General features: G+C 37.8%; 1 protein-coding gene across 1 annotated transcript in view; it reads left to right on the top strand.

Moving 5' to 3' along the window:
- Positions 1-19,219, top strand: part of RP2 (RP2 activator of ARL3 GTPase) — a 44,580-nt gene extending 25,361 nt beyond the window's left edge. The window contains exons 4-5 of the mRNA XM_024580097.4: positions 13,793-13,878; positions 16,941-19,219. Coding sequence (XP_024435865.1) covers positions 13,793-13,878; positions 16,941-17,024 — 170 coding nt within the window. The 3' untranslated portion in view covers positions 17,025-19,219. The remainder of the gene's footprint in view (positions 1-13,792; positions 13,879-16,940) is intronic.
- Positions 19,220-23,115: the final 3,896 nt, after the last annotated feature.

Raw genomic sequence — 23,115 nt, 5'->3', positions numbered from 1 at the left:
GTTCCATCCATGCTGTTGAAAAGGGTATAAGGTCCTTCTTTCTCTCTGCTGCAACTCAGTTAAAAAATGGGCAAAGGACTTGAACAGACACTTCTCCAAGGAAGACATACAGAGGGCCCAGAGACATATGAAAAGATGCTCAGCATCACTAGCCATCAGAGAGATGCAAATTAAAACCACAATGAGGTCCCATCTCACACCAGTCAGAGTGGCCAACATAAACAAATCCACAAACAAATGTTGGAGAGGATGCGGAGAAAAGGGAACCCTAGTGCACTGTTGGTGGGAATGCAGACTGGTGCAGCCACTGTGGAAAACAGTATGGAATTTCCTCAGAAAACTAAAAATGGAACTGCCCTTTGATCCAGCAATTCCGCTGCTGGGATTATACCCTAAGAACCCTGAAACACCAATCCAAAAGAACTTTCTCATTTGTTTTATGTTTTTTCCTACTATTATTCAGAAATGTTAAAATTTCACATTTAAAAAAACCTATATAGCTAATTAGAAATCAGACATTAAGTTTTTTTCCTGTTCTATTGTCTTAGTAGTTGAAAGTCACATTATTATGTTTGTTTTTATTTTATTTTTGTTATATTATTGTACTATAGTGAATGATCATTTCATTCTCCCTACCCAGAATTATAAAGCACTTTATAAGGATTCTTTCTGCCTTCAGTGTGCTTTGATCATACTAGAATAGTAAGAAATATAAATAAAATGGTATACTACTTTATGTATTTAATGTGATTGATTAACTTCTCATGCATAATTAGGATTGTTTTTCCCAGCAGGCAAATGCTACCAGTAAATTTCAGATACTGGATATATGTCTGCAAACAGAGGAATTATAGTTAGTGTGCCCTTTCGGAGGGTTCCTTTCTGCCTATATGTGTGGAAGGTGTGCGGATTGTAGAGGACAAGGCACTCTTTTTCTTTGTGAGTGGGGACGTTGTTTGCTTAAGACTCACAGGCTTTTCTTGACTGAGCTGAGCAAATATGTATAGTAATATGTAGTGCTGATTGGGTGGACCCTGGAAAGAAGGCACATCTGCATTTACATGTGCTTTATGTATAAGTAAGTTATAATAGACTACAAAAACTTGTATGAAAATGCTGGAGGACTGTTAGGATAATTTTAATAACTAATGCTGGGTGTGACTCAGCCCTTAAGTGTTAACACAGTGTTTCAGATACCTTTGTGGTTACCGTAGTAGTATCAAGAACTTGCTCCGAGCCAGAGCGTGAATCTGTCCCAGGTTATATATAAGAAATGCAGACCTGGCTCTTTTGATGCAACCCTTTTTGACATGGCAACATTCTGATGGAACCTTGAAAATGAACCTTTAAACTTGCAGTAGCTTCCAGAAATTTAATCAAGTATTATGTGCAATGGGGTTCCTAAAATATGAATATTAGGGATGAAGTGAGCATATGAGTAGGTCTAAATTAATGATTTATATGCTCATGTAATGTTAATAAAGTGGTTGCATGGAATTGCCCTAAACAAAATATAATGTCTGTGTTTAAGTAACACAACATCCCACACGGAAAAAGTACAATGTTCTGTTCCTGCAAAAAGTAGAACTAAAACCAGTGGGCAGATGTTATAGGGATTTCAGCAAATGAACATCATATATACAGCTTTTAAAACCAGAGATGCCCATAAGAAGTACTCAAATACCAATGAAGTCATGTCAAAAGGTCACAGAAGGCAGCTTGAAGGAGTTTCCACTGACCAAATTTGGGACAATTTGAGCATTAAAAGGAATAATGAAGGGAGTTGATTTAACAACAGAAATACATGCATCCATAGTGGTAGTAAAAAAGAGGGGGGAAGAGGAATAAAGGAAAACTCTTCTGCTTTTTATAGAATACTATGAGCATGCTATAAGTGTAGAAGAAATGATAGATTTTTGAAATTACCATTTTGCAACTGCTGGTGTAATGATTAATTCAGACAAAGATTACCAGTGGGTGCAGAAACTATTGGGTAAAACTTTGTAAGAAATAGGATATTCATACATTTTAATTCAAAGCAGAAATACACCTTTACAGCAGAGATTTGGTGTTCACATTAAGCCAGTGAACAAACGTAGCATCACTGATGATGGGGCAGCCTGACATTGTATTTTTCCTGATGTGATGCAGTAAAAATACAAAACATTACCCATGAAGTATTCTCATCAAAAATATTTAACCTGAATCTTGTCGAGCCAAGACTTCACCTCTAGTTTAGAGGAAGGAAATGAAATCTAGGGAAATGTTAAATGATGCCATGAGGAAACAATGAGACGCATCCAAAATAGAAGACCTTCTACAAGACAACTGGCTGAGCCTCGTCAGTGTCCTAGGAAACAAACAAAAATGATGGAGGATTTCTGTATAAAAGAAACATAACGACTAAATGCAAGGAATGAACTTCGATTGATTCTTGGATTGGGGTGGGATGAGCTAGCTGTAAAGCTGTACAAGACATTTTTGGGATAATTGGGGAAATGTAAAGATGATATTATGGAATTATTGTCAGTACCCATAAGTATGGTGATGGTATTGTGGTTATGTAGGAGATGCATGCTGAAGTGTCATGATGTCTGCTGTTCTCAAATGCCTCGGCAAAACAAAAACGAAGTGTGTGTGTGCACATTTGTACACATGACAAAGAAAGTCAATTGCCCTGGCTGCTGTGACTCAGTGGATTTAAGTCCTGGCCTGTGAATCAGGAAATTGCCGGTTTCATTCCTAGTCAGGGCACATGCCTGGGCTGTAGGCCAGGTCCCCAGTAGGGGGTGCGTGAGAGGCAACCATACATGGATGTTTCTCTCCCTCTCTTTCTCTCTCCCTTCCCCTCTCTAAAACTAAATAAATAAAATCTTTTTTAAAAAGAGAAAAAAGAAAATCAATATATAACCTAGTTGCATGTATGCTGTTTAAAGACACCTTTTTAATATATATTATTGATTCATTAATACTGGACCTAGAGCCAACAACATTGTAAGTCATGCCTGAATGAAGCTTACCTAACAGATATTTTCTCTGTAAGGAATATCACAGCCTTCCTGAGCTCAGGAACACTATACAGCACTTCAGCACTACATTTGTGGGGCAGTTTTTAAAAATATTTTATTTATTCATTTTTAGAAAGAAGGGAGGGGGTAGAAAGAAAGGGAGAGAAACATTGATGTGTGAGAGAAAGATTGACTGGTTGCCTCTCGCGCACCCCCAACTGGGGACCTGGCCCGAAACCCAGGTATGTGCCCTGATGGGGAATGGAACCCATGACCTTTTGGTTTGCAGGCTGATGATCAATTCACTGAGCCACACCAGCCACGGCCATTTGTGAGCCTCTTTAAAGAGTAAAATCACCAACAAAAAGTACAAATGTGGAAAATGTGGCACTAAACAGACTGTGAAAAGGACACTTGTTCAGAGGATAAATGCTGAAACAAGAAGGCAGAGCATCACTTGTTTCAACTTCACCTGAGAACGTGCGTGTCAGGCAACTCAAATTTTTTGACACTCTGCGTGTGTCCACAAATGACCATGAAAAACTGCAAGTATTGATTTTGGGGTTACAAGTAAATTTTAGAAAATAGGCAAATATACAAATAAAGAATCCACAAATAATAAGGATCAACTATATATGTATTTGATGTTAAAATTTTTCCTTTTCGGAACCAAGATGGTGGCGTAGGTAGACACACTGCGCCTCCTCGCACAACCAGAACTGACAGAGAATCGAACAGCAAGGGGGACTGACACCAAGGAAACAGAAAATAATCATTCATCCAGACTGGTAGGAGGGGCGGAGACGGGCACCGGGGTGGAGAGGACTCCCGTGGCTGTGGGGGGACTGAGACTGGCGGAGTGTGGGACAAATGGCGCAGGCAGTCCGAGCACTAGCAGACCCTGTGGTCCCACATTTGCACAGATAAACCCAGAGGGCCGGACTCAGAGTGGCGGGTAGCACATTGCGGCACCACATTCGCCCACAGATAAACCGGACGAACAGCGGGCAGCAAAGCAGACCGCTGCGCAACCCAGGGCTCCAGCTCGGGGAAATAAAGCCTCAAACCTCTGATTGAAAGCGCCCCTGGGGGTTGGGGTGGCAGGAGAGACTCCCAGCCTTACGGGAGAGGTTGTTGGGGAGACCCACAGGGGCCTAGAGTATGCACAGGCCCACTTACTCGGGAACCAGCACCAGAGTGGCCCAGTTTGATTGTGGGTATCAAAGTGGAAGATTGAAATCCGGAGGAGAGTGAGGCAGGCGCCATTGCTCCCACTCGGCCCCTCCCCCACGTACAGCGTCACAGCGCAGCGACCAGCATTACCCCGCCCCGGTGAACACCTAAGGCTCCGCCCCTTAAAGTAACAGACGCCAAGACAAACAAACAAACAAAAAAAGTGGCCCAAATGACAGAACACTTCAAAGCTCCAGAAAAAATACAACTAAGCGAGGAAGAGATAGCCAAACTATCGGATGCACAGTTCAAAGCACTGGTTATCAATATGCTCACAGACTTGGTTGAATCTGTTTGAAAAACAGAGGAAAAAATGAAGCCTATGCTAAGAGAAACAAAGGAAAATGTACAGGGAACCAATAGTGATGAGAAGGAAACTGGGACTCAAATCAATGGTATGGACCAGAAGGAAGAAACAAACATCCAACCAGAAAAGAATGAAGAAACAAGAACTTGGAAAAATGAGAAGAGGCTTAGGAACCTCCAGGACACCTTGAAACGTTCCAACATCCGAATTATAGGGGTGCCAGAAGGAGAAGAGGAAGAACAAAATATTGAAAACTTATTTGAACAAATAATGGAGAACTTCCCCGATCTGGCAAAGGAAATAGACTTCCGGGAAGTCCAGGAAGCTCAGAGAGTCCCAAAGAAGCTGGACCCAAGGAGGAACACACCAAGGCACATCATAATTACATTACCCAAGATTAAACGCAAGGACCCACATCCAAGATTACTGTATCCAGCAAAGCTATCATTTAGAATGGAAGGGAAGATAAAGTGCTTCTCAGATAAGGTCAAGTTGAAGAAGCTCATCATCACCAAGCCCTTATTATATGAAATGTTAAAGGGAGTTACCTAAGAAAAAGAAGATCAAAAATAGTAACAGTAAAAATGACAGCAAACTCACAGTTATTAACGACCACACCTAAAACAAAAACGAGAGCAAACTAGGCAAACAACTAGAACATGAGGGTTGTCAATAAGGGAGTGTGAGGGGGAGAGGGGGGTAAAGGTACAGAGAATAAGTAGCATAGATGATAGGTGGAAAATAGACAGGGGGAGGGTAATAATAGTGTAGGAAATGTAGAGGCCAAAGAACTTATAAGTATGACCCATGGACATGAACTATGGGGGGGGGAATGTGGGAGGGAGGGGGGTGGGCAGGATGGAGTGGAGTGGGGGGGGAAATGGGACAACTGTAATAGCATAATCAATAAATATATTAAAAAAAAAATTTTTTTCCTTTAAACACTCTGCAAATTTTGATATATGTTTTCATTTAATTCTGCGTTTGGCAAAATATGGCCTACTGTATGTTTTGTAAATGAAGTTTTTTGTTTTTTTTACTTTCTTTTTATTGTTGACACTATTAGAGATATCCCCACTTCCCCCTTTTTGCCCACCCTCACCCAGTGCCCCTGTCCTCTGGCTATCACCATGCTGTTGTCTGTGTCTGGAAGTTATGCATATATGTTTTTGGCTACTCCCTTCACCTTCTTTCATGCAGTCCCCTCTCCCTCTTCCCCTCTGACAGCTGCCAGTCTGTTCCATGTATCCATGCCTCTGTTTCTATTTTGTTTGTCAGTTTGTTTGGTTCATGAGATTCCACATATAAGTGAGATCATATGGTATTTGTCTTTCTCTGAGTGGCTTATTTCACTTAGCATAATAACCTCCAGGTTCATCCATGCTGTTGCAAAAGGTAAGATTTCCTTCTTTTCTATGGCTGTGTAGTATTCCATTGTGTAACATACCGCAGCTTTTTAATTCACTCAGCTACTATGGGCACTTGGGCTATTTCCAGACCTTGTCTGTTGTAAATAGTGCTGCTATGAACATAGGGGTACACATATTCTTTTGAATTGGTGATTCAGTATTCTTAAGATATATTCCCAGAAGTGGGATCACTGGGTCAAAAGGCAGTTCCATTTTTAATTTTTTGAGGAAACTCCATACTGTTTTCCATAGTGGCTGCACCAGTCTGCATTCCCACCAATAGTGCACTAGGGTTCCCTTTTCTCCACATCCTCACCAGCACTTGTTGTTTGTTGATTTATTGATGGTAGCATTCTGACTGGTATGAAGTTTTATTTGGAGTACAGCCACACTCATTTTCATATCTATTGTTTTACTGATTTCCTATCTGGCCCTATACAGAAAAAGTATGTTTTATGACCCCTATGTAGTTCATAGTATTTTTTAGTTACCCTGGAGACTTTTCACTTGATGCATGGATTATTTAGAAGCATATTTAATTTGCAAATATTTGCAGATTGTCCAGATGTGTTTCTGGAATAGATTTGTAGATTAATGCTATTATGGTCTGAAAACACACATTGTATAGTTTCTTTTTTCCTTATTTAAGGTTTTTTTTGTGGCACAGAATGTAGTGTATCTTGGTGAATATTCTATATGCATGTGAGTAGAAGAATGTATCATGTGCTTTTGTTTGGTAGAATGTTCTATAAATGCCCACTAGGTTGATTTAGTTGATAGTGCTATTCAGGTCATCTATATCCTTACTGATTTCCTGCCTACTTGTTCTATGAATTAAACAGAGAAGAGTGTGAAAGTCCCCAACTATAATAGAGGATTTGTCTATTTCTCTTTTCAGATCCTATGAGGTTTTGCTTTGTGAATTTTGAGACTTTGTTGTTAGATGCATACACATTTAGAATTGTTATGTCTTCTTGAAGAGTCCTTTATGATTACATAATGTCCCTTTTTGTCTCTGATAATCTTACTTGTTCTGAAATCTCCTTTGATATATAGCTATTCTAGGTTTTCTTTGATTGTTACTGTTTCATCATATATCTTTATCCCTTTTCTTTTAACTTTTCAAAGTCTATATATATACCTAAAGTAAATTTTTTGTAGACAGCATAAAGTTGGTTCTTGCTTTTCAATCCTATCTGACAATATCTTTTTTAAAGTATATTTAATTGGTTATGCTATTACAGTTTTCCCAATTTTTCTCTCCCCTTTATCCCCCTCTGCCCTGCAGCCCCCAACCCTCCAGCATCCCCCACCTTAATTCATGTTCGTGGGTTGTACATATAAGTTTTTTCACTTCTCTGTTTCCTATACCATTGCTAACCTCTCCCCGTCTATTTTATGCCTACCAATTATGCTTCTTCTTCGGCATAGCTTCCCCCCCATTCTTCCCTTCCCTTTCCCCAATGAAAACCCTCCATGTGATCTCCATTTCTCTGATTCTGTTCCTGTTCTAGTTGTTTGCTTAGTTTTTGTTTTCATTTTTTTAGGTTCAAGTTGTTGATAGTTGTGAGTTTGTTGTCATTTTACTGTTCATAGTTTTGATCTTCTTTTTCTTAGATAAGTCTGTTTAACATTTCATACAATAAGGGCTCGGTGATGATGAACTCCTTTAACTTGACCTTACCTGGGAATCACTTTATCTGTCCTTCCATTCTAAATGATAGCTTTGCTGGATAGAGTAATCTTGGATGTAGGTCCTTGCCTTTCATGATGACTTCAAATACTTCTTTCCATGCCCTTCTTGCCTGTAAGGTTTCTTTTGAGAAATCAGCTGATAGTCTTAGGGGAACTCCTTTGTAGGTAACTCTCTCCTTCTTGCTGTTTTTCAGATTCTCTCTTTATCTTTAACCTTGGGTAACTTAATGATGATGTGCCTTGGTGTGTTCCTGTTTGTGTCCAATTTCTTTGGGACTCTCTGGCCTTCCTGAACTTCCCGGAAGTCTATTTTCTTCGCCAAATTGGGGAAGTTTTCCTTCATTATTTTTTCAAATAAGTTTTCAACTTATTGCTCTTGTTCTTCTCCTTCTGGCACCCCTATGATTCAGATATTGGAGTGCTTAAAGTTGTCCCAGAGTTTCCTAAGCCTCTCCTCACTTTTTTTTTTGAATTCTTGTTTCTTCCTTCTGTTCTGGTTGGATGTTTATTTCTTCCTTTTGTTCCAAATCATTGATTTGAGTCCTGGTTTCCTTCCCTTCACTGTTGGTTCCCTGTACATTTTGCATTATTTCACTTTGGGTAGGTTTCATTTGTTCCTTCATTTTGCAACTGAGCTCAATCAGTTCTGTGAGCATCCTGATTACTAGTGTTTTGAACTCTGCATTAGATAGGTTGGCTATGTCCCTGTCACTTAGCTCTTTCTCTGGAGTCTTGATCTATTCTTTCATTTGTGCCATATTTCTTTGTCTTGACACACCTGTTATGTTGTAAGGGGCAGGGCCTTAGGTATTCACCAGGACGGGGCAACCCATGTTGCTGAGTTGTGGTGCTGTCTGTGGGGGAGGGCTCAGAGAGGGAATAATGTGTCTCACTTGCTGTGCTCTAGCCCCTTTCCAATGAACTCTCTCCTATGAGACTAGGAGTTTCTGCCACTGTGGCAGCCCCCACAGTATTTTACAGCTAGCTTTGAGTCTTTAGTTTCCAGTTCAGTCAGCCCCGCCTCACCTGTGCATTCTGATGCCTTGCCAGGGGTCCTCTTCACTCAGCTGCCAGTCTCCCATCTCAGCCCCTCCTACGAGTCTTGGTGAATGTTTCTTTAACTCCTTGGTTGTCAGAGTTCCATGCAGTTTGATTTTCTGGGACTTCTGGTTGTTTATTGTTTTTAGATTTGTTGTTCTCCTCCTTTTGATTGTGCAAGAAAGCAAAGCATTTCTTCCTACACCTCCATCTTAGCCGGAACTCCAATATCTGTCTTTTAACTGGTGTGTTTAGACTATGGTAAAAGGGATTGATATAGTTGGATCAACATCTACTCTCTTGCTAGCTGTTTTCCGTTCCATTTGATTTTTGTTTATTGTTACCTCTTTTTGTTTAACTGGTCATTTTTTATGATTCCATTTTATCTGCTCCATTGAGTTATTGTTTATACCTCTTTTATTTAATGGTTGCCTTAGCTTTTACAGTGTACATATTTAAATCACTTTAGTCCACCTTATAGTAATATTATACCACTTTACCTATAATATATAAGATCTTAATAACATTATATACTCAAGTCTCAGCCCTGTGTCATTATTACATATTTTACTGTTGCATATACTATAAATATCGAATACATTGTTAATGTTATTGCTTTAAACTGTCAGTTATTTTTAGAACAATTAAAAATAATAAAAGTATAGATAATAGTTTACTGGAGGCTGTGACTTTTATTGTCCTGGTTATTCTAAGTGGGAAGCAGAGAGACCATCTGGGAGGTTGTTGCTATAATCTAATTGAGACATGATAATGGCTTGCTCCAAGGTCATGCTAGATTACACAGAAGAGTTTATTAGACAGGACATTCAGGAATCTTTTTGTTTACTTCAAAATCTCACAATCTTTTGTGATAGTTCAATCATTTAGATTCAAAGCTACTGCAAACTATTTAATAAGATGCTCACATTAAAACAATAAAAATATAACTAGTGATCCTTGTTGACCTCATAGTTCAGTTTGAAATAATCACAGTAGTTGTAGTCATCATTATTAGATAGAAAAACAAATAGGACTGTTTACAATGTGCATTGTCAGCATGGTAGTTTTTTTAATTTAGGATTATTCATACATGTTAATCAAAATTGATGCACTTGTCTACCTTTTTTGTTGGTGTTTCTTTGTTGGCAAATTATTAGGTCACTTATCAGAAGTTCATAATATTCTATTCAAAAAATATCAACCTAGCCCTGGCTGGTGTGGCTCAGTGGATTGAGCACTGGCCTGCAAACCAAAGGGTCGCTGGTTCAATTCCCAGTGAGGGCACATGCCTGGGTTGCAGGCCACTTCCCCAGGTGGGGGCATGCAAGAAGCAACCACAAATTGATGTTTCTCTCCCTCTCTCCCTCCTTTCCCCTCTCTCTGGAAATAAATAAATAAAATCTTTAAAAAATATATCAACCAAGCTACATACCTGGGTGATTCTACCAAAATTGGATTTCTTAATTTTAGTTATGTTGTCTTTCTAGAACACAAGAACTTTCAAGTAATAAATGTCTGACTTTAAAAACTATATCTATTGTATATCCTTGTACTGATTCTGAATAAAAGCATACCCTATTCCACCTTAGTTCAAACTTTCCACTTACTGCAGAAGTGGAAACCCTACATTTATTGTCAATTTTTTCTTTGTAGTTCAATGTTTATTAGGTTTAAAATGCTTTTTAAAGCCTTTGCAAACTTCCAAATGTATTATCTCTATTCAAAAGTACAAAGTACAATGATCCTATGTGTATCCATCCCCCAGTTTTATCACATTTCTGCCATACTTTAAAAATAATTTTAATGTCTTGTTATTCCCCCCTAAGTATTATAGTATGCGTCTTAAACAAAATAAAAACCATGTTTTCTTAAGTAACCACAATATATTATCACATCTATCATGATTAACAATTCCTTCATCTCATCTGATACCTAGTCCATATTCAAATTTCCCTAATTGTCTAAAGGCATTCTTTATATATTTCTACAGTTAATTTGATCCAGATCTAAAATTGTCCTATTCACAAGTCTACCCCCCCCCCTTTTTTTGTTTCATGCCTTGTCTTGTAAAAGAACCTGGTCAGTCATCCTGTAAGTAGGCATGGATTTGTTTGGTTTTTTCCTTTTTATTGAATTTTTTGGGGTGATACTGTTAACAAAATTATACAGGTTTCAGGTGCACAATTCCACAACACATCATCTGTACACTGTATTTTGTGTTCACCACCCCAAGTCAGGTCTTCCTACATCACCATTTAGCCCCCCTCTACCCTCCTCCAACTCCCTGTAATCCCCCCTGCCTCTGGCAATCACCACACTATTGTCTGTGTCCATGAGTTTCTTCTTTTTCCTTTTGTTTTTAGGTCAATCTCTCCAACCCTCAACCCTCTACAGTTCTTGTAGACTAGAAGTTAGATCAAAGCCTTCTTTACACTCATGTTTAGGATTTTTTTGGCAAGAATATTTCATGAGTGGTACTGTTCCTATATCATTACATGAAAGGGCACATAATGATTGATTATTGCACTTTTAGTGATACTAAGATCGATTGTTAAGTTCAGATGGTGTCGGTCTTATTGAAGTTTCCCATTAGTCTTCCCTGTGGGATGCTAAAAGCATTGATGGTTGTTGCTTGATCCAATAATATTTTATTAGGAGTTGCAAAATGATTGTTTTCTAATCATATCACTACTTCTATTTATTAATGGATGTTAACAGAACTTCTTGTATACCAGAACTGTTTGGTTAATTTAACATATGCTTCATATCAGAAAAGCAGAATGAATAAAGGCACATAATTAAGCATCACTTTTGAGAGTAATGATTTGGTGCCCTAGCAACCTACAGTGGTATCCAGTGAATTTTGTTTGTTTTTCTCTTTTCTAAATATCATTAGGAGCTCATGGATTTTTTTTATATATTTAGTATGTTTTAATTAATTTTAGTCATATTCCTTCTGCTCTCACCATGTCTCATCTTTGGCCATTGGGAGCTCCTTCAAGCCAGCTCCTGTGTCCTTTTGATACAACCCCACAGGCCTTTGATAGCCTCCCTGCTTTTTGGCTCAGTAAGATATTCCAGGTTGATCTTACCCATGTCTTGTCTCAGATGTAGAATCATCCGTTTTTCTGAGGAAAGGTTCCCTAGTTACCTTTTCTGTACTCAGCACCTGACTTGATCTACACACTGTGATGCTGAAAAACTCACTTTAATTTGTTCTTTGTATCTAATTGTATAATTGGCTGTTGATATATATCCTCCCTTTTGTGTATTTGTTGCCTGTATTAAATCACAAGCCCTCGGTTACTTTGGTGCCCAGTGCAGTGTGATCTTTTCTTTCATTCTTGCACCTTGCTGTGTGGCACATGACTACATCCATCTTAGTATTTTTTTACTTTAACACTTCATCATTCTCTGTTGTTCTGTATTTATTTAATGGGTTTATGTCTTTTTTCCAAGAAATTTGTAATTTTTGGGGGGTCAGGACTTCTCCATTACTATAGGATATACAAAGCAAAACTATTAAGAATATAGTGATAGCTGAATAAACATTAATTGAATTGAAGGGCATATTGGGTTGGCCAAAAAGTCCGTTTAGTTTTTTCCATAAAATGAGAGACACTTTTTTCATTATCACCAATAACTTTGTTGATTTGGATGTTCTGAGTATGTTGGCTATCTCCCACTATTGGCTTCTAGTGGGTAGAGGCCAGGGGTGCTGCTAAACATCTTCCAATGCATAAGACAGCCCCACAGCAAAGAGTTATTTGGCCAAAATGTCAGTAGAACCAAGAAACTTCACAAACCACTTGACATGTTTGCTCAGTCAGAGGACCTTCTCCATATACTGCACAAATCTTTTATTGTGTTTCATTTGCATTTTTACCTTTCTTGAAATAATAAAGCATAATACACCAAAAATGTTGCATATTTTCTTTCATCTTCAATATTAAAATGGCTGCGCAGAAATTCACCAATTTTGATAATTTTTTAAACGTGTGCTGGTATGACAGCTGTCATAGTACAATCTAACAAAATTATTTCAAGTGACGTTAAAGACATCTAAGCACTACAGCCATCATACAGAAAAAACTAAATGAACTTTTGGCCAACCCAATATTTTGCCTGGCTTACTTATGGCCATGTTTGCCCACAGTTGGACACTGGTAGTGCCAATGCTACATTTAGATCCAGAATTTAATGTCCAGGTGGTTTAAAAATATACAAATTAATGTATGGGAAAGGAAGCATAAATATTTTATTCAGAGACTGAAAAAAATAAACACTTGGTCATTGGACTTAGAATGTAGTTTTATTATTTTTTATTTATTTTTTATTTTTGCCCTGGCTGGTGTGGCTCAGTGGATTGAGGGCCAGCCTGCAAACCAAAGGGTCACCATTCGATTCCCAGTCAGGGCACATGCCTGGGTTGTGGGCCAGGTCCCCGGTGGGTGGCGCATGAGAGGCAACCACACAGTGATGTTCCTTTCCCTCTCTTTCTCCCTCCCTTCCCTTCTGTCTAAACATAAATAAATATAGTCTTTTTTAAAAAAAGAATGTAGTTTTTAAGGCACATTCAAGAAAAAAGATTTCACATGGTCATTACTTTGGGTGCCTGGCCTCAATTCCTACTTGGCTTAGCTTCATAATTGGTAGCTCAGAACTTGGCTAGTAAGTAGGAAATTTGGAAGCAAGGCTGGCTGCCTGGCAAAACCTACTTATGTTGACTTGAATTGCTTTTTTTTTTTTTTTCATTTTGTCAACTATTTTTTGTACTGCTAAATGGGTGGGCTTTTTATGGTTTTTATAGATGAATGAAAGCCGGAAAACCCAGACTATTTACAACACTTAAAAATGTGATAGTCCTATAGTATTAACAGCACTGAAGTTACTCGTCATGTGATGAGACTCTCTGTTAATTTGTTTTATGATTACAGTAGGAAGAAGTAGCTGAAGTGATGTGTCCCATCTATCTACTTCCTTCTTCTTTTTCTCTTACCTCCAAAGAAAAGGCTAGAGGTTCTTAAAGGAAGAATAAAAAGATTAATTTGAGAATAGATTTGTATTCTTGATAAGAAAACACTTCTTCGGTTTGCTTATAGGTCCTGTTATTGCCTTGGAGTTTAATGGAGATGGTGTTGTAGAAGAATGTCAAATTGTGGTTAACAAGATATTCGGGGAGACCAAGGTACACGATTTCATTGACTATATATTTTTTAGGCCCTTCCTGAGCTGAGTTCAGCATGACTCAGCACTGCTGCTCTCCTGGTCACTGACCCAAGCACCCCTTGAAGACCCCAGATACTCTCCTGGCCCTGCATTCTACTGGTCAGGGGCCTCCCTGCCTGGGCCACTTGGAGTGGCTCTGCTGCAAAGCAGGCCAACCTCTCCCGTGACACTCCAACCTGCCGGCAGCCTCCATTAGGGCACTTACATAGGGTCAAGTTCCTGTCCTACCCCCCCCCACACACACAGTAACAGGGTTCTCCTTGAAGGCTGCATCCTGGTTTGAGCCAGCTGCATCTTCTGAACCCCAGCCCGGATCTGGCATACTTTAAAAATGTACTTTGGTTGAAAACAGATATCCCATTTACAGATCCCCAGAATCCAGGGCTTCTCTTTGTGACCTACAAGGAGCAGGTAACAGGCAAGGCAGGGACAGCTTCAGAGAGACTGCTTCAGAGCCAGAGTAAATTTCCAGTGTGTCTGGCTGCTTTCAAATCAGTATTCAGGAAATTCAGCCCCAAAGAGACCCCAAAGCTCACCTCTTTCAATATCAGCTCCCAGAAAAACAGTGGACCCCTGAAATAGCCACAAGGTATTTCAAGGGTCCCAGAGTCTTTCTCAAGGTTTTCTCCAAGACCTCCTACCTCTGAGAAAAAGCTCCTAGTAGACTTCCAGAAACATGCTTCTCCCCCACTCCAAGGGGTGAACCCCCAAGGGTCTGGGTGCTTTTAATCTTGCATATCAACTCAAGGGTCTAAAGATCTCCCCCAGGAAGTTTCCAGAAAAATAGGGACCTCCATTGTGGACATTACGGCAACAGAAATGCCCCCACCTCTGAGCAAACCCCAGGGCTCCCCTCTAACCCATCTTCCAGAGACATCCCCAAGGTCCCAGAAAGATCTCATTGTTTTCCAAACTTACCAATGATCTGGGGACCCCTCATCTCTCAAAGCAAACCCCAGTAATCTAGAGGCCTCTGCACCTCAGAGGAACCCCCAGGGCTCCAGAAAAGTCCATGCTTTCAGGGACAGCCTCAGAATCCAACCTATTCCTGAGACATCTCCAGGTCCCCAGGATCATCAACTTCCAGGGCTTCCAGTATCCCCATTAATCTTCCACTTACTAGAGAGACCTCCAGAATTCCTTCACTACCCAGGATCAGCCTTAGAACCTTTATCCCCTGAAACCCCTGCCTCCTAATTCTCCATTTCACAACAGCCTGGAGCTACAGGCTAGACTTCTCCACCTCCTGTGGGGGTGGGATCTGAGATCCACTATATTTCAGTCAAACCTTTTCATTTCCTTTCCCCTACAATCAAATAGTACTTTTTAGTCCTAGTGTTGCATAGAATTAAAAAAAAAAGATAATGATTTTTAGAACCTGTGCTAAATAATTGGGAGTTAAGCTTTGGTTTTACCTTGCCAAACTAAAATATTAATTGCTTAAAATTTTTCAAAATAAGAATGTACTTATTAAAAACACTCCATAATACTTGTTTCTAAAGTAAAATGTCTCATCGAATGTGTATTCAAGGCCCTCCTTTTTAAAAAAAATAGAGAATGAGATATTGAAGAACTAGAGAATGATGTATTGAATGATATACAGATGGTTTGACCTAATGATTTTTCTACTTTAAGTGATAGGCATTCAGTAGGAACCATACACCGTACCTTACTCTCTCGTAAGCTGGGCAGCTACAAGGAGCCACAGCTCTGAGTCAGGTCTGACATCACCAGGGTAAACGACCACTCCTCTACAGTATATTCATCATGTTAGGTGATTTTGCCCAACTATAGGCGAATATAGGTGTTTTGAGCACATTTATGGTAGGCTAGGCTAAGCTATGACGTTCAGTAGGGTAAGTGTATTGCATGCACTTTCAATGTATGATATTTTTAATTTATGATGGGTTTATTGGAGCATAATCCCATTATAAGTCAAGGAGCATCTGTATTTCTAACATTATATACTTTAGACAGATGATCCCATTGCCCAGTGGTAATTTTTATTTGTTTCAGTAATGCTTCCTCAAAAATTGAACTTGAGCTTTATCTAAAAATCATCACATGTAAGTATTTTCTAGATATGTTGATGAGGTTGCTGTATTTAAGAATTTCAGACTTAATATAACTTAAACATATAAGAGGGTTAATCAGTATATATATAACTGATTATTTTTTGATAAATATATGAGAGGAAATTTTTGGTTTTGTACTCTGATTTGGCTTGTGGTTCCTTGAATTTGCACAATTTAAAGTATTTTATCTTTTATCTCATTTTATCATCACATAAGGGTGAGGCCAAATATAATCAGATTGAATAGAAAAGGAAACAGAGAGAAAATGGTATATGATCTGGTGTTTTTTAGATCAGAATGAGTTAAGATTATGTAATCCAACTTTCTCATTTTACAGATGTGGAAACTGAGCCCAGAGAGGTGTATTAAATTTTTAGCATCATACAGCTCATTTATGATAAAGCTAGAATAGAACTCAGGTCTCCTCTGTTTCCTGGCTGACATGTGTAAAAGCGATTTTTGAAGTGTTCTATCGAGCATTGCTTTATTCTTGTTCAGAAAATAGTTCATTTTAAATTAGTAATATGTCTTGAGAGCTTTTAAACAAGATAATCTCAAGATTTGCTTCTCAGCCTATTGAGATTGTTTCTAGAAAATAGAAGTAAGAGTTCTTTAAATAAACCTCTTTATTCAGTAGCTTTCATAATATTGAGTGTTGTATATTGAAAAACTGTAAAATTCCAAGTATAATAAAATACAAGGGAAGTATTGTGAAAGCAAAGACCTTCTTTACATCATAAGTTCTTTTAAAGGAACTCCATTTACATTATAGCTATCAAAACTATGTTGCATGGATTCTACAGAAAATATATACATTAAATATTATAAATGATATACTTGAATTTCTTTTAAATAGCAAGCTTGTGACTTTGTTCTGTGGTTAACATGGGCTTTGGAATTTGGGGGTTACTAGTATTTATTTTTGTTTCTTTTATATTTAAAATAGACGTTCGTATCAGAAAACAGGGAGACAGCATCTAGAGATGTAGAAAGCTTCTACAACTTTGCCGATATACAGATGGGAATCTGAAGTGCATCGTGGAACCGGGGACTTGGTATTAAGCCCTTTTCAATTTGTGTATTAGCAATGGCTTTTACTGAGGCTAAAATTGTTAAAGCTGATTCTTCAATAAATTGTTGAATACTGCATCATTTACTTAAGGTTCAAAAATAGTTCATTTTAAATTAAATGTTTAATCAGCTTAAAACTATTTAACCCACTTCGATAAGCTTGTAGTTTTGATTCTCTGCATACGATACTGTTATTAGAAAACAGAAGTGGCTAACAGTTCATGATTTTAATCCTAATTAAACATTCTTTCAAATCTCTAATAATTTAAACTTTCTTCAGTGTTCGATGATATCTGTTTAAGAATACATACCATTGCTTATTTTGTAATTTAGAGGGATTTGTTACTAGCTGATCAATTAGAACAAACTTATGTGCATTTTTTCACATACACATATCCAGTTAAAGAATTGCTTCCTATTTGCATAATATGTAAAATGACATTTTGTACACAGACTTGACAGTACTTTGTAAATTGAATTTTTAAATTAATAGGTATTTGATAACTGATTTTGCAAGTAACTCTACTAACTGATGTTGGTATAGCTGTTTAAAGACTGCTTTTTGAGTAGTATGATTATTTGAGTAATTTCCTCCCTGTTTAGTTTTTGAATAGAACTGTTAGATGACTCTTGTGCTTCCTGGTAAGAAAAGGTATATGCAGCACTAACACTATAAAAGCCCATCACCAGCAGTTTTCAAGAAGGTGATTATTTAAGTTTTATCAGCTCTTGTGGGATATTAAGAGAATCAGAACAAAACCTTGTGATGTTTAGGTAAGAAGTCCGTAGGAATAATAAGTTATGCAGATTAAAAAGCTAGATAAATTTTATTTTCACTAGATACTCCACTCATGTCAAGTAGTGTTCAAGCATGATAAAATTATTTTGATTGCTTTAAAGCATTATTTTCCAAATCAAGCTACCATAATAATTTACCAGGAGGCAGGGGACAGCTACTTGTTTAAGTCCAAATCTTGGACCCAGTCCCCAGGTGTACTAATTCAGTCTCCAGGGAAAACTGTGTTAAGGGTTTGCTGTAATCTGAAGTAATCAGCTCAGAAGATGTTGAGAGGTTGATCTTGTGTAAAGTGACTGAACCCATTTACATCTCATATAATAAGAAATTAGCTTTTATAGATCTATTTTTAAAAAGAACTTTAATAATATTTTGATAAAACTAAGACTGAAAATAACCACTTGTAAAAATTCCTCTTATGATTGTTGTTACTAAAAATGTATTTTCATGTTTAAACTGCTCTTTGGATATTTTCATATTAATTTATAACTACTGTATTGAGTTGTGTGTTGATGTCCAGAAATAATACATTAAAAGATTTTTCACTTTAAATTAGTAATATTGACCACTTACCCTGTGCCTGGCCTTGTGCTAACCATCAGCATTGTATCATTTCAATCTTTTTAAAAGAATATATATACTACATAATCAACCTCTCCTTTAAATTAAAACCATTTCATAAGATGCAAATAAAAATTGGTAACAGGTTTAATATAATTTTGATCATAATTTACAAACGAGCTTTGCAAGTAGTGATCAGAGGGAATTAATTTTTCCCATAGTTAAGCTGAATTAAACATGTTCCTTCTAGCCATGATTATATTATTAAACCCCATTATTCACACTTAATCACAGTACTTTTTGTTTTTATGCAAAGCTATAAATTCAGTTCTTTATTTTATCTATGGTATTTTGGCAAAAACTCAGGAATATAATATATAAGGGAGATGTTAATTTAAAATTTCCACTAAATTTAGTATCAACCAAAGCCTCAAATTTTATGATCTTCAGTTAGATAAGCGCTTTTACCCAAACCAAATTTGTCTTTAAGGACAGTCATTTGGCCTCTGAATGTTTGAGAAGATTTTTAAAAATAAGTAGTGCTATGGTTATTGTTTCTATAATTCTAAACTTTGATAGTAATTATAGTATACTACATTTCATTTCTGAATAGCTTTTGAACTCATGAAAAATTAGTAATTTTGAAGTTACACATGTGTAAGCATTGTATTAGCTTATTTCTCTTGTGTTGATAGTGCTGCCATGTTTCAGTACTGTTTTTGCTTCTATATATTTATGTGTAGTTTTTGTATGTAATTTATCTAATGTTTATAAAATGTGATTTGTAATAAACGTTGTTAAAATGAAAATGGTTTAACACTAATTTTTGAAGAGCATTTCTATAACATACATGATCATGACACAAGTTTTTAATGCTAAAAGTAAAACGAAATGTTCTAATCTACATCTTAGGTTGATGAGAAGTGAGCTGAGTGTGTGTGTGCGCACGCAAAGCCCTGGAGAAATGCAAAGGAAGTAGAAAACCTGTTTAAATCTAGGGAGTTATGATTGAATACTTCCTAAGATTAGACATCTTTCTCTCCCATATTTAAGAAAACAATGAATTGTGATATACTTTCTTTTTTTTTAAATATTATGTGTTCACCACCCCAGGTCAACTCTCCTTCCATCACCATTTATCCCCCCTTTACACTTTGCTACCACCTCCTGTGATACACTTTCTTTTAGGTTTATACAAATGGACTTTATTTTTAAATTACTACCAAATTTACCAGGCTTTTATACCCAACCTCTCCCTCTCTCAGTCCATAAATCAGAAGTGCTGAAACTGCAGATGGGTTAGTTTTAAAATAACATTTATTATCATTATTTCTATATCTAAACCTTCCACATTTATTGTCATTATTTTTATGTCTAAAGCTTCTACATGTACATGTAGGGCGTTTGGGGAAAAACAGAAATGCACAAGGCAATAGTTAAAATTATTTCGTATTTATTGGATAATTGTTGCTGTTCTGAGTTTAAAACTTGCTTTTCTCATTTATATGGGGTACATTTAACTCTGTTCTCTATAGGAAAAGATATTGTAATAAAGGTGTGATTACTTCTTCAAAGTCCATTCTAGAAAAGACTTTATCCTTTAAAAGTATAACACTAAAAGAGCCAAACCTCATCTGAATTTTATTAATGGAAACCTTTTTTGCGTGTGAAAATGGAGTCATTCACTGTTGACTTGGTTTTCTTTTTTTGGTAAATACAGGCATACACAGGGGGATGTTGCAGGTTTAGTTCTAGACCACTATAATAAAGCGCGTATCACAATAAAGTGAGCCGTCACCTTTTTTCTGGTGGAGGATCTTGCCTTCATTTTGTAGAAAATGCAACACTTACGAAGCGCTGTAAAGCAAAGCAGAATAAATATCTGCCTGTACAGTGTTGAGGGAGGTGGCAATCAGTCTTATTTAGGTGGGAATACGAGAAGCCTTTATACAACTTCATCTCTCCTTTGATGTACTGGCTTTTAGTGGCAAACACCAGCAAGATGTTCAGAAATAGCAGTTTCTTCCTTTTCTAGTTAGTGTTTTGGTGTTTTCTGATGAGAATGGGTTCTCACCTGTAAATAGATGGTGAGGGAACAGGAGCACGGGTAGCAGAGAGTCCTGGCATTCTCATCTCTGCTCTCATCCTCCCTCTGGGGCCTGCCTTCCCCATTTCAGTTTAATCTGGTCCATTTGTAATGGAACTAATGAAAAGTCACTCACAAGTGATTTGGCAAGTAATTAACTGATATTTGTAAATTGCCTTGAAGATGAAAAGTACTTTATGAATATTAAGTATTACTGTGCCGAGTGAAGTGAGTACGGTGTTCTCTTGAAGTAATTCAACTGTGAAGCCATACACCACCTACAAATAGGCAACCGAACAGAGGGAAACAAGTATAGGCTGTTAAGACTTGCGTGCTGTTTTCTTATTGATGTATTTGTACTTTCGTTTGTCAAATGTAGGCCAGCATGTTAGGCTCAGTGATAAAACCTTTTATACTCTTCCACCCTAACTTCTAAACAGGTTATATAGTAAGTGATTTTAAAATTTATCTCATTAGAGTTTATCTAGTTTTAGGACTTTGAAGGGTCTGGACCTTTTCAATCCTTTATTTTACAGATGTGAAAATTGAGGCTCAGAAAGTTCAGATGGACTGTCCAACTGACACCATAATCACTACACTACAGTGCAGACCTCTTGACTTGCCCCCCTTCCCCCTGCCATCACCCTGAGAACGACACTCAGCTCACCCAGCTCCTCCTATATAAAGCCTTTTCTAATACTCAGGTAGAACGCTGCATTCCCTCCTTGCTGCTCACACAGAATTTTGTAGATTCCCAAGTACCTGTAACCCTTTATGCCATTTCTTCATCCGTGCTGCCCTCGTGACTCAAAGTGTGGTCTGTGCACCAGCCGCAGCAGCATCACCTACATCTCATTAGAATCTCAGGCCTCACTCCAGATCTGTTCAATAATCTTCTACATCTTAACAAGGTAGGGGATTCATATGCACATCAGAGTTTGAGAACCTAGATCATTAGTTCCTCAAGCACTGTAATCAAGGCTTAGAAATCTTTCTATTCCTACAGAGTGGCGTAGGGCCCAGTAATGTGATCTATATTTAATAAATGTTTTGGATTGAATGACACCCTCTAGTGCTTCTTTCCACCCTAGTCGATTTTTGTCTTTTCTGTAATTCTTTATGTACTCTCCTTGATTGGCTTTGGAATAAAAAACATTCTACAGTATTTAGTCCCCCCTCTCCTGTTTTGTGTTGAAAGAGTAACAGCAATCTCTGCCCACTGACGGCTCTCCCAGGGAGCTTTAAGAATATCAGCAGTATTCACTGGGAAGAGATAAGAGCATAGCAGTTTCTGACTTAAATTTTCTTCTGATGTATTTTCATATTCAAGTTTGTTTTATTCAATTAGGAAACATTACATAAAGCCAGAGTGGTGATTTGATGCTGGGGCTGAGTTAAAATTAAAGAGCAGTTGGCTACTTGTTTTGGGCTTGTGGGGAATGTTAGTCACTTAGTCACTCTCAGATCTGTTATCCTCCTTATTTTTAAAAAAACAAATTATTGAATTTATTCAATAAATTGGGGTGACATTGGTTAATAAAATTATATAGGTTTTGTCAGTGGGCATAAGTAACCAGGTTCTTGGTGATCGTGGACAAAGAATTGAACCAAACACACTGAGTTTATAGCATAGAGAGCGAGATTTGTTAAGCAATACTACATTACACAGAACATGGGAGAGGGCCAACTCCCAGCACAGATTGACCTCAGGGGATGGAGGGATTCTATTCTTACAGGGAGGATCTTTCCTGGTTAGTTTGGCGGGCTTTTATTGCGCACGTACAAGTAAAAATTACTTTAAAGCTACTGCGCATGTGGTCTCCTATGATTTTCCTTGATTGGCCACCGGAGAAGGGGGTCACACAATGTTAATTTATTGTAATGCTATTTTAATGAAGCAGGAGTCACGTAGCGTCTTCTGCAGAGGTGCATTCATGAGTCACCATGATTCATTGCTTTTCCAGAAAGCTGGAACAACTGGTCTTAGAACAGGGTCTCTGTCCTGTATCAATGTCCTTTATCTTAGCCCTGGGGCACCTCCGGAGTTTCCTCCTTCCCGACTATCTCCTGCCTCAGTTTCAGGTGTACAATTCCATGACTCATCATCTGTACACTGTATTGCGTGTTCACCACCCCAAGTCAAGTCTCCTTCCATCACCACTTACCCTCTTTACCTCCTTCCATCCCCCTTTCCCTCTGATAATCAGCCACTGTCGTCTGTGTCTGTGTGGCTGCTTTATTCTTTGTTTATCCTCCCTCTTCATCTCTTGACATCTTCCCACTTTTAGTGTTCGGGGTGAGCTTGGCTGTCATCAATAAACGTGTGCAGGATTGTGCAGGCAAGTGTTGTGTTGCTCCACGTTTTGAGGGGAAAGTGGTGACAATGGCTTTTATTTCTTTCCTTGAACAAAGACTGAATTATACATCTAAAATATGAAAGAAAAGTAAAATCCTAAATGCAGTCTACCCTTTATTTATTTTAAGTAGTTGTTCTTTCAGTTTCCTCAGTATAAATATATTGAGGTCTTTGTATGAGACTTAATTGTAATTTCTTACTTAAAAGGTACTTGGCCTTCTAAATAGTAATAATGGTAGCACTACACCAGG

This window comes from Desmodus rotundus, chromosome X (assembly GCF_022682495.2).
Source record: "Desmodus rotundus isolate HL8 chromosome X, HLdesRot8A.1, whole genome shotgun sequence".
NCBI lineage: Eukaryota > Metazoa > Chordata > Mammalia > Chiroptera > Phyllostomidae > Desmodus > Desmodus rotundus.
The sequence above is the reverse complement of the archived record's forward strand: the minus strand, read 5'-3'. Positions and strand labels throughout refer to the sequence as shown.